This window comes from Micromys minutus (assembly GCF_963924665.1).
Source record: "Micromys minutus genome assembly, chromosome: 9".
NCBI classification, from domain to species: domain Eukaryota; kingdom Metazoa; phylum Chordata; class Mammalia; order Rodentia; family Muridae; genus Micromys; species Micromys minutus.
The window spans coordinates 21,507,628-21,523,429 of NC_137978.1; the positions used below are offsets into that span (position 1 = coordinate 21,507,628).

The window sequence follows — 15,802 nt, forward strand, 5'->3', positions numbered from 1 at the left end:
GCTTAGTAATAAAGATTTTCACATTACTTTTCTCTGGCTGATACAAAGCTCAGGCTGGCCTCAAACTCAGAATTTGTCTGTCTCACTCTTTCTAAGAGGTACTCTATCATGCCAAAACTGACTATTTTAATTGATGGCTTTAAAATTCTTTAAGGCAAGGTGTTAACTACATATTCCAGCTTGGCTTATACCTAGCTCTTTAGTTTAGGATTGCTTCAAACTTGTAGGCATCCTACTAAATAAAATGCTGTGATTATAGTAGCATCACTCCCTGCTTTAAAACTTTAAAAATTCTATGTGTATAATGTCCTTTGCAACAGAAGTTGGAGTATTCCCATATCTATACATACATACAAGTTTTTGATTTTACATGTGTAGAATATTTTCAAGTTATATGAAGCATATCTTAAAAATGAGTAATTTATTCTTCATAGGTATCCACCAAACAGTCAAATGCATCATCTGATGTTGAAGTGGAAGAAAAAGAAACTAGTGTTTCAAAAGAAGATACTGATCAGGAAGAAAAAGCCAGCAATGAAGTATGTTCTATATGTTTTCTGGTCTAAGAAAGAAAATGAAGAAAATGTATCTGTAGATAGCAGTTTATTGAATAAACTACATGGGAAAAATGGGCTGGGGGGTCTTGAGTACTGCCTGTGGCTTTTAATTATTGCAAGAAAGAAATCACAAAGTGAGTTAACTGGCAAAGTTAAGAGGTAATCTTTAAAATATTTGTAAAGTGCATGAAAACATGTTAGTTTTCCTAAATATTATATAGGGTTTTATAGTCTGTGCATTTTTAAGATGCATGGATTTAAAAGCTTTCTATTTTTCCTGTATATATGCTTGTATGCTGAATGCATTCTTGATGCCTGTGGAGGGCATTGGATAGACACCTTGGAAATGGAATTTAAAATGGTAGTGTTTCGTCATTTGGGTGCCGGGAACCAAACATGGATCCTCTATGCTCTTAACTCCTGAGCTTTCTTGTTAGCCCTTGGATGGATATTTTTATTTGAAATGGTTTTTATAAGGAAATCAGGTATAAGGTAGGTTAGTGTTTATAAAAAATACATTAAAAAAGAGTATTATGTACTGGAAGTACTTAAAAGTATTAAACTGAAAAAAATTGAAACCTTGGTTTTTTTCTACCTGTGTTACTGAGAAGAGATCCATTGTAGGCTGCTTGGTCACTGATCTACTGATGTGAAGAGATACCATGACCAGGGCAACTCTAAAAATAAAAACGGTTTCAAAGGTTAGCTCATTATCATTATGGAGGAACCATGGCGCTAGAGAATTAGCTGAGAGTTCTATGTCCAGATCTGCAGGCTGCAGGCATAAAGAGACACTGGACCTAGGTGTGGGCTTTTGAAATTCTGAAGTCCACCCTGGGTGATGCACTTCCAATGGTGCCCCAGCCCTTCTCAAGTAGTATCATCCCTTGATGACTAAGCATTCTCAGATGCGAGCCTGTGGAAGCCATTCTTATTCAAACCTAAAAACAGCAGGCATTCCATGAGGTGTTTTTCCCCCTGAAGATACTAGTTGTTGCCCTCACTAGGTCAGAGTCACAAGAAACCTCTCAGCACTTTCAGTGAAGCTGTTTTATGAATCTTATTTTAAGAAAATTTGTTTCTTTCTTGTATAATTTCATCTGTGGCTTTTTTTCTTGTGTTTTTTTTTTTTTTCTGTCTGCCACTTTGCATTTTAGGATGTGACTAAAGCAGCTGACATAACCACTCCGAAAGCTGCCAGGCGAGGAAGAAAGAGAAAGGTAATTTCTTAAATACCCGTAGGAATTTCAGAGGGATTTTCTTTAAATTGAGGAAGAATAGAGATGAGGAATTCTTAAAGGGTAAGTTGGCTATAGTAAAACTTCTTGGTGAAGCTGTGGTGCCCTCAAGTTAAGCTGAATGATAAAAGGAAATAAAGTGAACCAATTTTTACTCCTTTCAATCTGCCTCATCTTCTCTATAAAATGAACAGTATATAATCAAATTGTTGATGATTTAATACACGCGAGCTCTTTGTAGTAAATCCCGATTCCTCGATACCAGTGGCTGTTGTCCACTGTGCTCATTCAGGGCTGTGTGACAAGAGGGGCCGTGACAGTCTAGACCCTGTATTTTGTAGTCTTTCAGTTAATGTGGGTTTTAGTTTTGATCACACTTTCCGTCATCACATCCTGGACATTTGTATGCCAGCAAACATGAAGTAAAAGTAAACAGTTGCAGTACAGGAGGGAAGTGATTATAACTTCGTAGTGTTAGATAATGAAGTCAAGGAGCAGGTCATCCGAGGAGCATGATGCTGCATCTCACCACTGGCAGGCTTTAAGTTAGAAGTTGGGAGAAAATCTACAGTGGTGTTCTGAAGAACTGTTGTGATGGGAAATCACTCATTTTAAATGTTCTGTGGCTCACTTAAGGCAGTGTGAGTAGATAGACAGACTATTAGGGCAATGAGGGTAGGCCCGTGATAGAAGTCAGGGTTTCAGAACTGACTGCATTGGCATAGATAGACTTGGCACAGGGAATAAAACAGACAGATCCCTTGCTAATTTTTAAAAAAATCACAATAGGAAAATACAGAAATGCTTCATTTTCTTGAGCTTTGTTGTGTTATATTGGACTTTGTAATAATACAAACTGTTTTTTTTAAAGACGTACTTATTTATTATATATGAGTACACTGTAGCTGTCTTCAGACACACAGAAGAGGGTATCAGATCTCATTACAGACGGTTGTGAGCCACCATGTGGTTGCTGGGATTTGAACTCAGGACCTCTGGAAGAATAGTCAATGCTCTTAACTACTGAGCTATCTCTCCAGCTCTCAAACTGGGTATTTTGTTGTTTTGTTTTGGCTTAGTCGATTTGTTTTGAGACAGGATCTCTTTATATATACCACCAGGCTGTCCTGGAACTCACTATGTAGACCAGGTTGGCCTCAAACCTACAGAAATCACCTGCCTCTATTCCCTGAGAGGGGGATTAAAGGCATATGGTTAGCCCACAAAGTGTTTTACACATAATTGATAAGAATATGTATTCACTCTCTGTCACATTTTGTTAAGATTATTATTTGTAGATTTTGTTATTTATTAAGGTATTCTAGTGGTCTTTGATAATAGTTGGGCCACCACAAACTGCTTAGATAAGATGCATCCTCAATTGAAACATGTTCAGACTGCTTCCCCTTACAGGCCATTCCCACTCTTTACTGGGTTTAGTCAGTTTACAAAAGGCCTCTAGGTCTTCAGGTGGAGAAAGTCAGGCCTCTTTAAAAGGTACAAATGATTAACCGTAGAGTAGGGTGTGTCAAAAGCTGAAGTAGGTTGATAACTGAGCTTCTTGGGTGAATAAGCCAAGGTGTTAATGCACATACAAAAGAAAAATTCTTGTACAAAATTTAGAGTGGTGCTCAGGTGAATTCTATAACGATGAGGAAGTTCAACAGATCACTGCTGCTGAGGAGAAAGTGTTAGTGTCAGGATAGAAGATAAAAGCCGATCAGAATGCTTCTGTAAGTCAAATCCCAATCCAGGCAAGGCCCTGTCTTCAATTCTATGAAGGCTGAGGGTGGTACAGATGGAGCTGTTCTGGGTCAGCTGGTGAGAGTGCAGCGGGAAGCTATAAGGAGTAGCAGCACGTGCTGAGGAGAGGCTCCTGTAAGTTATTCAGAGCTAAGGAAACTGAAGAATGTGATCACACATTCAATGACTTTTTCATTGCAGACCGCCTTAATTTGAAAGAAGTTGCAGCTAGGAATTGTCAGTTTCTGTATTCAAAGCCTAGGGTCTGGAACTACTAGTGACTTGAATATGAACACACTTTGGAAATCCTAGAACATTTAGTTAGGACTTAAACTAAATGACGTCTGCCTGCCTCTTCATTATAAAATAAACAAAGCCTGATGGTAGCAGTTAACATGGTTTGCAGAGGAGCCCTGCTGCCAGGGCCGACTCCTCCTACAGACACTCACTGACTGTCCACTTGGTTGCCCAGGTGCTGTGCTGGGATGGAAATGTGCATGTGTACAGTAAGGATATTCATGCCTGAAACCATCAACACTGTTGCATTAGCAGTCAGTAATTTCTTAATGGTCCCTCTTGGTGAACGTACTATAAATGTTGAAATTACATCAAAGAATTTTAATTATGTAAATGGATGATTACTGGTAGCATCAGATTTTGAGACATTTGACTCCACTTTTGAAAGTACTCTGTAGGTAAAATACAAAAAAACCAATCACTCCATTCTACAACGAAACTTTCTGTGCGTGGAATAATTCAGTTGACGGGATAGATTTCATTTTGGTTCCTTTTAAGAAATTATCACAGGTACCCTACGTTTTAGTAACTACCATGCTGATAAGTAGCCATCAACACCAAGGTAAGGCAACCACTATGGCTTACTGAAGGCACAAATGATCTGTTAGCATTTTGATGTATGTGGAGTTTTTTTGTGTTGATCAAATCTGGAGCTTTCAACATGCTATAAGCACAGGCTCTGTTTGCTAGCACTTTAAACCAATGAGTGTTTTTGTTCTGTGGTGCTGGGGTTCTACCAGTGCTTGCTTGAACTTGTTAGGCCAGGCCCATCGCTGAATTACAGGCCCATCCTAATTAAGTGATTCTGAATTGAGGTATGTGCATTGTTCTTTTAAAACAATAGTGTAATATACATGTAACTTTGATATATACAGGGAAGCCAGTTTATTTGCTTAACTGCCTATAAAAGTTAAGATTTGGGGCTATAAGAGTGACCTAGTAATTGAGAAGGTCATAAAAGGCCTTAAGAATTTGCATTAATTCCAAGGACCCAGGCTTCACATCAAGTTACTTACTTTTGTTAGTGTGAGATGGAATGTAGAACGCCTCAGGAAGTTAAGTTGATAACTGACTGATGCTGAAAAGAATGGAGCAGAATGTAGGAAGACTGCAAGTTGTTTACTTTAGTGACTGTATACTTGTTGGGGATGTAGAGCCTGCTGGTTTCCTTCAGAGGAAAGAGTTAAGTACTCTGGGAAATAGAGTGGAGATACCTGACTACAGTATAAAAGGGAAGAGAGACCACCATTGCTATGAAAGTAAGATCTTAGAGGAGATGAAGAGAATGTGTTCACTGGATAGATACAGAAGCCAGAATTGAGGCAGGACATAATACAGATGAGGGAACCATGCCTCTATGAAATGTTGACTTGGAAGAACTATGAAGAGTGACCAGAAGTTATCTAGCTAAGAAAGAAAAGGAAAATTAACAAGGGAGTTAACAGTATTGACTCAGTACAAAGAGTCCAGAAAGATATTTGGTAATTAGTCTATTCAGGAGATTTTAGTTTTGTTCCGGTGTTAGGACAGAAATGAAATGAAGTAGATTGGAGAATGTTTAGTAACATCTCAAGAAATGGGGGAAATAATGCATCAATAAATCAGGGCTTTGCATTACATACAGGGAAACATTTAATATGAAATAGCATGAAAAATCTTGCCATTTTCTTTCTTTGCAAAAGTAGGAAAAATGATAGTTATGTAAATAAATGCATAAAGGAAATGCCCACTTTGAATGGGTTGCTTTGAAAAGGAAGAGGAGATGTATGACTCAGGAAGGGATTTAGAAATCACGGGAATTCTTTCTGGCTATATTTCCCTTTCCCCATTCTGACTTTGGTTCAATCAATGAATGGATAAATGTATGTTAGGGACTTGTAGAAGGTCAAAGGAGTAATCATAGATTTCAGATTCCAGTTTCAAATACAGAAAATGATTTCCTATTTGTGTCCCATCCCTCCTGTCTTCCTAGTACTTGTCAGCTTAGTCTTGGTTGGGGATTTGTGAAACAGGTACAGCAAGGCAAGGATGCTGGGCTTGGCAAAGGATGTTATCGGTGGATATGGAAAAGCTTTAGGAAAGATGAAAGAGTTGAGTTGAGAAATGAATCCAGTGTTACAGGCTTCAGTCAAATATAAATTACTTTTAACAATTAATCTTACTAGAATGTGAACATTAAAAGATACTCACTCATGCATGTATTTTAAATAACTAGTCATGAGTAATGGCTTTTACCTACATGATTTTGCAGTAATAGTCATAGACATGATCCATGCCAGGGCCAATCTTTGTTCAATACTAAAGTTTTTTTTCCTGTATTAATTATTGATGAACATTTCACTGTTTATTGGCATCTTCTCAAATGATCCACTGTACCTGTAATTCTTACTTGCTTTCGAATTATTTCCAAATGCAGAAAGGGTAAGTGAATAAGTTTTTTTTGCCCTTGAGCCAATAAGAACCTCTGACCTATTAAGTCATCAGGAAGAGTTTAACCTTTGGCATCTCTGGGGGCTTTATGGAAGTACAGATGTTTGGCTCCTTACTTTGGGGTTGCAGATTCAGATTTGGAATTATAATGATCTCATATCCTTAACCTGAGATCTCATGAGAAAGTTTATTTTGTTTCTGAGAACAGTCAAAGAGTAACTTAGGATCAGTTTAAATAATTTGAGTATGCATTGTGTATAAATTCTTTGAGGCAGATAACTTTATTATCCTGGGCATCAGTGATTAAAGGTAGATTGACCTGGGCTTGTTAGCATGCCTATAATCACAGTTCTTGGCAGGAATCTTTATGGCATTTGGAGAGATGCAATACTTCTTTGCCCCTCAGAAGTAAACAAAAGCAATGCTGTTTCTTGTAAATCTATTGACAGTTTTCTTATTAATTAAATGCGGTTCTGCATGTTTTTGAGAACATTCTTGCTCTGGCTGGTGCATTAGTGATGTCCAAATGGCTGTTTAATATCCTTACATGCTGCAGTTGTTCATCCCTTTGCAGTTATGACCATCACCATCTATTTCCTATGTCTAAGTCAGGAATAGCTGGTTCTCATTTGGGGCCACTGGCTTTTCAGCCTTGTAGTTTTCTAGAAAATAAAATAGCATCAGATGTCAGTCTCTGTTGAAACATAAAGCACAATTAGTTGGAAGTGGCAATGTGAGTCATTATAGTATAACTGTACACATCGGTTTTCATATCGTATTAACAGTTAGTCTTATTTTTTTCAAAGAATTGTTTTTAGGTTGGAAAATTTTTTAAAAGGTGATTGAAAACACTGAGATGATATAATGTTGATTGTTCAAAAGTAATAAAAATCATAGAAATTATGCTTTTATGCTTATAATTTTGCTAAATAGGTTAATTAAATTCTTGTGATTCAGGCTGAAAAACAAGTAGACACCGAAGAAGCAGGAATGGTGACTGCAGCAACCGCTTCTAATGTGAAAGCAAGTCCTAAGAGAGGACGACCTGCAGGTAGGCTCATTAATGCTTAAATGCTTGTTTGGCTTGTGATTGGTACTCCAGTCCACATTGCTGGCTCAAATGTTCTAGAATAATAACAAACATTGATTAAAGACAGTCACATTATCACTTTTAACATGGACTTAGATGAGGCTGGGGAAATTGGTCATCAGGTAGTTTGACTGCATGGCTGTCTGTGGTATCAACAGGAAATGGAGTTTTAAAGGATCACCCTTGTGCTTACACACCTGAGAAAATGCCATGTGGGCCTCAGGCTATATACAGAACAGTTTCAAAGGAGAAATGGTTTCTGCTTGTGACTACTGTTAAAAATTTCTCCAAATACTTGAAAATGAATCTAGTGAGATTAAAAACATCACGAATTTGGGCTTATTTTACTTTTTTCACTTTCAGATTACCATATTCTGATAGGATGTTTAGCATTGACTTGATAATTTGGAAATAATCTTGAGTTGTTCTTCCTAATACCGAATACAACACTGAAAATCAACCAGAATAATTTTTTCCCCTACATCACAATAGTCATCCTTACTGAAAACCGTTAAGGGGAATGGTTAGATTGAAAAGAAATTAAAATGTATGAACATGTTTTGTAGTATTATAATGCATCAAACTGGTGATGATAAAGATCTTTGATAAAAATTGATAAGAAATTTGTCTTTGGGTAATGTTCCAAAGATGCATAGTGCACATAACATTGGTAATAGATTGATGAATTCTGAGTGTGCGATGCTGTCCATACACACCATCTGCGGTGTCTGTCCCCTGTTCCTCCCACTTTTAAATCTGTCAAACATGAGGACAAATGGAAATTTATTGTTAATCACTAAATTGTCACTTTCTTTATCCATGGGGTCACTAGTTTTTAGGATGTACATATATATTATGTAACATAAAATCCTCACATTTACGAATGACAATTTTTTTTTCCTATATGAAAATTAGCTACTGAAGTCAAGATTCCCAAACCAAGAGGCAGACCTAAAGTGGTAAAACAACCCTGTCCTTCAGAAAGTGACATGTGAGTTTATTTTGAACACAAAATTATAGTGTTAAGTTTTTTTTCTGTCTTATTTGATACTTGTTTCTTATGTCATTTATGAGTACACTGTAGCTGTCTTCAGACAGCTAGTAGAAGGCATTGGATCCCATTACAAATGGCTGTGAGCCACCATGTGGTTGCTGGGAATTGAACTCAGTCAGTGCTCTTAACTAACTGCTGAGCCATGTCCAGCCCTTGGTACTTGTTTCTATCACTGTTCTACTTCTAAAACTGTGATGAGAGGCTGGAGTGGGGAGTATGTTTAAAGGATTCAAAATCTGCTCATGTTTTGTTTGTTTTTTTGGTGTATGGTAACAAACCTAAGTAATGTAGGTTAACAGGGAGATTGGGCAAGGTAAGGTGCTAGACAAGTTTTGTGCTGATTATATTTGAGTAGCGTCCAGAGACCTATTTGTTCTGTGTAACTTTATTTTGTGTATGTAGGCAAGTATCACAAGGTTAAAAATCACAAGGTCATTGTACCATCTGGCTCCATGGACTCAATCACATAATTAGGCCTTAATAGCAAGCATCTGAACCCACTGAGCCATCGGTGCTTCCCTTTTTTCCCTCATTATCTTTTCCTACTTAGAAAATGTGTTTACCTTGAATTTTTCTGAGAAACCTGAGAAGGGATATAATTAGGGAAAGGAAAGATTGTTGTGATGATTTTGTTTTGAAGGTTTTGTAGGGATGACTTAGAAATGGATTTCCTGTGGTTATTTACACATGTATCACAACTGCTCTTAGAGTCAGAGAAGGACATCAGATTTGAAACTCAGTGCTGTGAGCTACCTAAGGTTTTCAAACCTTGCTGCAAAGCAAACTGGTTTTCTGAACGAGTAAAAAGTTCTTTTTCAGTGAGCCATTTTTCTGCACCTGAATTGATTATTTGAAGGATTAATGATTATTGGAATACTACTTGAGTGTTGGTACTTTTTTTCCAAGCTGGTTGTTATAGTACTCTCAAATGGGGTAACCACCATCACAAATACATGATTTTTTTTGTTTTTTGTTTTGCAAGACTTTGTTATTTATGCGTCCCTTTGGCATTTGCAGCCAACATGGAATACAGTTAAACTTTTGTCTTTAAAAACAACAAAATGTAGATACAGTAACAGTTAACATACTTAAAAACTGCAGAGAAAATAGATTTGAAGGTTCTTGTGTTATGTAGACCATTCATGTCATTATTTCATGTCATTATTTCATGGCTTATATGACAATTTAATAAAGGTAACTGGTCATTTATTAAACATGTTTTTCAATCCCTACAAATGACTGTGATTTTATTCCTAAAATAAGTATGTTTATAAACATGTAAGATGTAATTCTATTAAGTGAGGTCTTGGGATATACCTCAGTGTTGAATATATGCTAAATAGGACCAAGACACATCCAAAGATTGTACGTGATGCCAGTTCCGTAGGAAGGCAAACCGTCTTTGTTGTTGTTGTTATCATAAATTTTGCCATTATTTTTCCCCCCTGGTAAACTTGTTTGGTAAAGGAGAGTGTAAATGTAAAGGCAGTTAGAATGCCTACTATTCTATAGCTGAGCAGAGCTTGGTTCTCTGCACCCATATCCAGCAGCTCACCTGCACCTGTGTGCACACACACGCACATGCACATACAAGTAACTTTCAAAAAAGTATAAATGAATTTTCCACTGTTGCACTCTTATTGTAGGGTTATTGATGAAGACAAAAGTAAAAAAAAGGGGCCAGAGGAAAAACAACCTAAAAAGCAGCTTAAAAAGGAGGAAGAAGGCCAAAAGGAAGAAGAGAAGCCAAGAAAAGAACCAGATAAGAAAGAGGGGAAGAAAGAAGCTGAATCTAAACGGAAAAATTTAGCTAAACCAGGGGTTACATCAACCTCTGATTCAGAAGATGAAGATGATCAAGAAGGTGAAAAGGTAGAAGATTTAAATTAAAAAATTCTTGCCTGTTTGTGTGTGGAAATCAGCCCATTGGTGAAATGAGGTCTTCCCCATGTGTTTTTTGCATGAGGTGTTCATGTGCAGCATATAGTGTACGTAGAGGCCTAAGGTTGATGCAGATAATCTTTCTCCATTGTTCTTAATTTCATTAAGTATATCTCAAGAAAACTCAAATTCCTCATGTGGCAGCTTTGATCTGGAGGTCACAAGTATCTACCTACCATGGCTGAAATTACAGGCGGGTCACCACAATTGAGTGTAATTTTTGAGTTTTCAGGATACAGACTCCGGTCCTCTTAACTAATGAACCCTCTTCCTCATGCTAATTATTTTTCTGTTTCATGTGAATGTTTTGCCTACAATATGTATTTATGTGTAGACAGATCTCTTGGAACTTCCATGTGGGTATTGGGAGTTGAGCCTAAGTGCTGTCATTTATTTAGATGTCATTTGTTTAGATGGGGTCTCAATTAATCTGAAGCTAGACTGATTGCTTAGTCAGCTTATCTACCTGTGTTATTCTCCATCCCTTCCACCCCAGCACAGGTATTACAGATACATGCAGTCATACTCAGCGTATGGGGTCTGAAGGCAGGTCCTCATTCTTGAACAGGAAGCATTTAATCTACTGAGCTATTTCCTCAAATACGTTGTAAGTTTGTTTACTAGATAGTTTAGGTACTTGTTAATCTTCTGTAGTGAGTGTTTAATATTTGTTAAAGGTTTATGGGTTTCTTTATTTTTCATAATAGAATTTCCATAAAGGCTTATTTGAAATGTTTTTATATTTTGAATTTATCTTGCCCCCTTATAGTATAGTTAATTTCTCGAAATTAGATATACTTCCAGTACCCCAGCAGTTGTAGATAATCCAGATGACTGTGAGCACGGACAAGAGATGCATTTATACATTCAACTTTAATCTTTTCCTCTTGTAATTTTTTAGTGAAGTATAACTATTTGGATGACATTAAATCTTACTAGCTTTATCTTTTTTGTTGAAAAAATACAATTCTTAAAAATAGCCTTGAGGTGTGTATATGGGTTTTCCTATCTGATTTCTTTCAATATTTTAGAAACCTAGTTTTTGAAGGGACCTAGTGGGTTTGAGACAGGATCTAACTATTTAACCTTGGCTGACCTGTAACTTGCTTTGCAGACCAGACTGGTCTTTAAATTCACAGGGATCCACCTGCCTCTGCCTACCAAGTGCTGAGATTTTAACAGACTCATATCTACTCAGAAGAGTTGAATCTGTGTTCTTGTTTATCTAAGCAGGGCTTAGTTTTTTTTTTTTTTTTTTTTTTAATTATTTCTTTATTTTATGTATGTGGGTACACTGTAGCTGTCTTCAGACACACCAGAAGATGGCATCAGATCTCATTACAGATGGCTGTGAGCCACCATGTGGTTGCTGGGAATTGAACTCAGAACCTCTGGAAGAGCAGTTAGTGCTCTTAACCATCCCTCCAAACCTTCTTTTTTTTTTTTAAATTTCCCATGATTGTAATTAGCCTCAAACCACTAACTTGAGAGTTAATAAATGAATCTTAATTCTCAAACAGAAGAGAAAGGGTGGAAGAAACTTCCAGGCTGCTCACAGGAGGAACATGCTAAAAGGCCAACATGAGAAAGAAGCCGCAGATCGGAAACGCAAGCAAGAGGAACAAATGGAAACTGAGCAGTAAGTATTCTTTTTAGTTTTAAATTTTGCATTCTTTTTTAGAGAGTAGTGTTAAAGTTTTTAAGTAGCCTCTCATTTTCCAGAGTTGAAGCCTTTTGAAGTGACTTCCCATATTAGAAAATCTCCCATATGTTCTATTTCAGGCTCTATTCTTTTTACACAGGATAGAATTCACTGAGGTAATCCTCTGTTTTGTGACAGTACAGTTAGGTTTTATATGACATGTTAAACATAGAATTATGAAAATATATTGGTGGCAAAAGAATGCAACCCCAGTAGGTACCTGGAGGCTGATAAAAGTAAACCCAAAGGCTGACAGGGTTTGATATTCTATGAGTCAAGCTTGAATTCCCTTTTGACACTTGGATATACACTTACCATGAGGTCTTTCTTTCTCCTTTATACAGTATTTTATCAGACTTTGTGTCTCTTGTATACATTTGTTCTCCTAGTTTATTATTTTTTCTAGCTTATAAAGTGTCATACTCTCATAAACTTTCGTGGGCTTTTTATTGGTAGTTAGGAGATAATTGAAAACATGTTGTAGGTCACTTATTCAGTGGCCAATAGTAAAAAAAAACATGGATTCATTTGTTTCTATGATGTCTCTACAAAGTAACCATCTATAGGTACACTGTCTCTGCTTCTGTAGCTACTTGGAAGATACAGAGCAATTTAGAGGGAGTTTTTTAAAAGTGATTAAGATGCCAGATTATGGCCACATCTGTAAATGCCATTATTCCTGTCCTTTCTCTCCACTGAAAACTGTGACTGTTGTTGCTTTTTAACTATGTGCTCCCAGAATTCAAATATAAGTTAGTTGTTGCTTAGTGAATCTAGCCCATTCTTCTTCAGAATCTCAAGATATCTTTTTTGTATTTCATTTTCTTTTGAATGTCCTCCAATGTAACTTTCTCAAATTCTAATATTTGTGTTTTCTTTCCTTCTTCTGTTATTACAAAACTTTGTACTTGGACAGTTTTGCTCTGTAAAGCATTTCAGATGCAACTTGTATGAAATGCATTATGCAAAATAAAGTTTATTGTATTGTATTCCCAGCCAAACAACATGTAATCTACAGTAATAAAAATATATCTCATTTTGGGCTCAAAGCATTAATCCAGTAACTGAAAAGAGAGCACAAGTGGAGCACACAAGCGATGAAGATGTTGAGACAGACTCATTGGACTGACTCCCCCTCCCCCTGATGGAAGAGATGTTCCAGATTCTAAATTGAGGACTTCACTATTAATGGCATTATTTACTGTGTTATGATTGTTAACAAAATATCCTGTAAGGTACACACTACATATTAAGGTTGGCCATCATTCCTGGTTTTTTTTTTTTTTGTTTTTTGTTTTTAGTTTTTAAAGCCAAGCTTAAAATGAAGCTTTGTGTTTGAAGTTATAACAAACATAGATGAAGACGGTGGTTGTACATTATTTCATTTAGAAAATATGAAAACTCATTTTGTTTTGAAGCTAGGTATTAAACTGGAATAGCTATTACATTCTTGAAAAATGGGGCAGGTGTGCCCTTCCCTTGACATTCTTTTGTTGTTAAGTTCTTTAGAGTCTTGGTTTTTTTCTTTTTGATCCTGAGAGATTAAACAGTAGACTTGTTAAGTAAAAAAAAAAAAAAAACAAACGAAATTGTAACCAAAATTTTAAAATAAAGTTTTTTTAAAAAAAAAAACCTGATTTTTAGGTATTTTTTTGTTCTTGTCTATTTTAATTGGTTCATAATAGGGCCTGAATGCCAAACCAAGGTACTAGAAAATTCCTTATTCAAATGGTTATTTTTTTTGCTAATCTTAGTAAAATGGTACTTTTTCATTTATGAAATGGTATGTAAATATTAGTGGATGTCATTTACCTTGAAAACAATGGCCTCCTACAAGTTAAAAAAAAAAAACAAAACAAAAAGTGTTAGCTTAAAGCAGGTCTATTTATTATTGAAGCCAATTTCTAAGTCCCTTGAACTACCTGTCCTTTGGGAGATGTGGGGTACAACGTAAGTAGTCTACTGTAATATGCTTTAAAAAATGTAGTAAAGGAAGTTGATTTAAAATTCATTATGAATTTGTAGATTCTCTTTTGCCATTGTGGATTGTTTGTCCAGTGATTATGAAATTGGACTTTCCGTATTTTACTGTGACTGCTTCAAAGTCATACTGTGATGTCACTAAAGACTAATTGAGCATGTTGGAATTTTGTCTGTATTTATGTTAATGTTGTAAAGCTACATAGTTTCTAGAACTAGTCAGTGTTCTGTTTTGTAAGCTGATGTGTTATATTTTTAAGAACATTTTTTTTTTTAAAACCTTTACACGGGGAATATGGGCATCTGCTAACCTCAGTCACAAAGTTACAGTGTTTTGAAATATTTGTGTTAACATTTGATAGGCAGAATAAAGATGAAGGAAAGAAGCCAGAAGTTAAGAAAGTGGAGAAGAAGCGAGGTTAGTTATTTTATTTTCTAAGACTTATACAGAGAAAGCTAACAGAAGGTGGGTGTGACGGCACATGCCTGGAATATAGCATTTGTGGAGGCACAGCCAGGAGAACCTCAAGTTCCAACCAACCAGGGAGACAAGTGGGATCAACACAAAATTTAAAAATGACTTTTGGAATCCCATTTCATGTTTTTAGAACTTTACAAACATATGTTTTGAAGTCTAATAGATTCTGTATTAAATTGCATTTCAAGCAGTTAAACCTGCTAATGTCTTAATACTTACTTGGTGTCAGTTGTGCAGCCTGGCTAAGAGCTGGAGGCCTCTGATAATATCTTGCAATTAAATTTGTAAGGTGAAGCAGGAATTTAAGAGCTGCCATGTAGGAGTAGGAGCTCATCATCCGAGACAGAACAAATGTAATTGTGTGCTTTTATGCTGCATGTTTCTTCTCGGAACCATATGTGAAAATTAGCAGGTAACCTTTTACACTATTCATCTATATGGGTTTCTTAAAGATTATGAAGAAAATTTTTATAACCACCATTACTTTTTATGTGTTTAGACTGTACAAAGATGTGGTGTGGGGAAAACCTATTTACTGTTTTTCACATATTTCAATTTATAGAAACATCAATGGATTCTCGACTTCAAAGGATACATGCTGAAATTAAAAATTCCCTCAAAATTGATAATCTAGTAAGTGTTTAAAATTTAAAATACATTCATTTAAAATACACTGCTTTAATAGCTTTATATATTTTGTCACTCGACTTTACTGTATAAGCTTAAGACAAAAGGAACAATACCTGGCCATTTTTGTTCCACCTTAAGAGCTTTTAAAATCTTCAGCAGTGGATTCCATAGGTTCTTTGGTAATTAACAGTTGTAAAATTGCTGTTTTGTCATGAAGGATGTGAACAGATGCATTGAGGCACTGGATGAACTTGCTTCACTTCAGGTAACAATGCAACAAGCTCAGAAACACACAGAGATGATCACAACCCTGAAGAAAGTAAGTGCCATCAACACTGCAAATCTTAACATCTTTTCTCAGTTCATTTTTAAGGAAGTGTAAATCAGTTAGGGAAAATAACTATGACTATTGTTTTCTCAGATACGACGGTTCAAAGTCAGTCAAGTTATCATGGAAAAGTCTACAATGTTATATAACAAGTTTAAGAATATGTTTTTGGTCGGTGAAGGTGATTCAGTCATCACCCAAGTGCTGAACAAATCTCTTGCTGAACAAAGACAGCATGAGGAAGCGAATAAAACCAAAGATCAAGGGAAGAAAGGGCCAAACAAAAAGCTAGAAAAGGAACAAACAGGTATGTTGGTGATACGCTAAGCTGCTG

At 36.2% G+C, this 15,802-nt stretch overlaps 2 protein-coding genes across 7 annotated transcripts in view; one reads left to right on the forward strand and one right to left on the reverse strand.

Moving 5' to 3' along the window:
• PSIP1 (PC4 and SRSF1 interacting protein 1) overlaps positions 1-15,802 on the forward strand; it is a 32,204-nt gene that overhangs the window by 11,364 nt on the left and 5,038 nt on the right. Inside the window, exons 5-14 of one of the 4 annotated variants that reach the window (XM_080921162.1) lie at positions 435-539; positions 1,715-1,777; positions 7,223-7,316; positions 8,271-8,346; positions 10,056-10,281; positions 11,871-11,989; positions 14,395-14,450; positions 15,073-15,143; positions 15,358-15,459; positions 15,562-15,775. In XM_080921162.1, coding sequence (XP_080777288.1) covers positions 435-539; positions 1,715-1,777; positions 7,223-7,316; positions 8,271-8,346; positions 10,056-10,281; positions 11,871-11,989; positions 14,395-14,450; positions 15,073-15,143; positions 15,358-15,459; positions 15,562-15,775 — 1,126 coding nt within the window. Of the gene's footprint in view, positions 1-434; positions 540-1,714; positions 1,778-7,222; positions 7,317-8,270; positions 8,347-10,055; positions 10,282-11,870; positions 11,990-12,968; positions 13,492-14,394; positions 14,451-15,072; positions 15,144-15,357; positions 15,460-15,561; positions 15,776-15,802 lie in introns of those variants that run through there. The other 3 variants (XM_080921165.1, XM_080921164.1, XM_080921163.1) reach the window with 3 other exon arrangements.
• SNAPC3 (small nuclear RNA activating complex polypeptide 3) overlaps positions 6,151-15,802 on the reverse strand; it is a 36,877-nt gene continuing 27,225 nt past the window's right edge. For 2 of the 3 annotated variants that reach the window (XM_080921166.1, XM_080921167.1), the window contains exons 11-12: positions 15,254-15,450; positions 6,151-6,927 (exon numbers count right to left, since the gene is read on the reverse strand). The gene's annotated coding sequence lies outside the window, so the exon portion shown is untranslated. The remainder of the gene's footprint in view (positions 6,928-15,253; positions 15,451-15,802) is intronic. The other variant, XM_080921168.1, reaches the window with a different exon arrangement.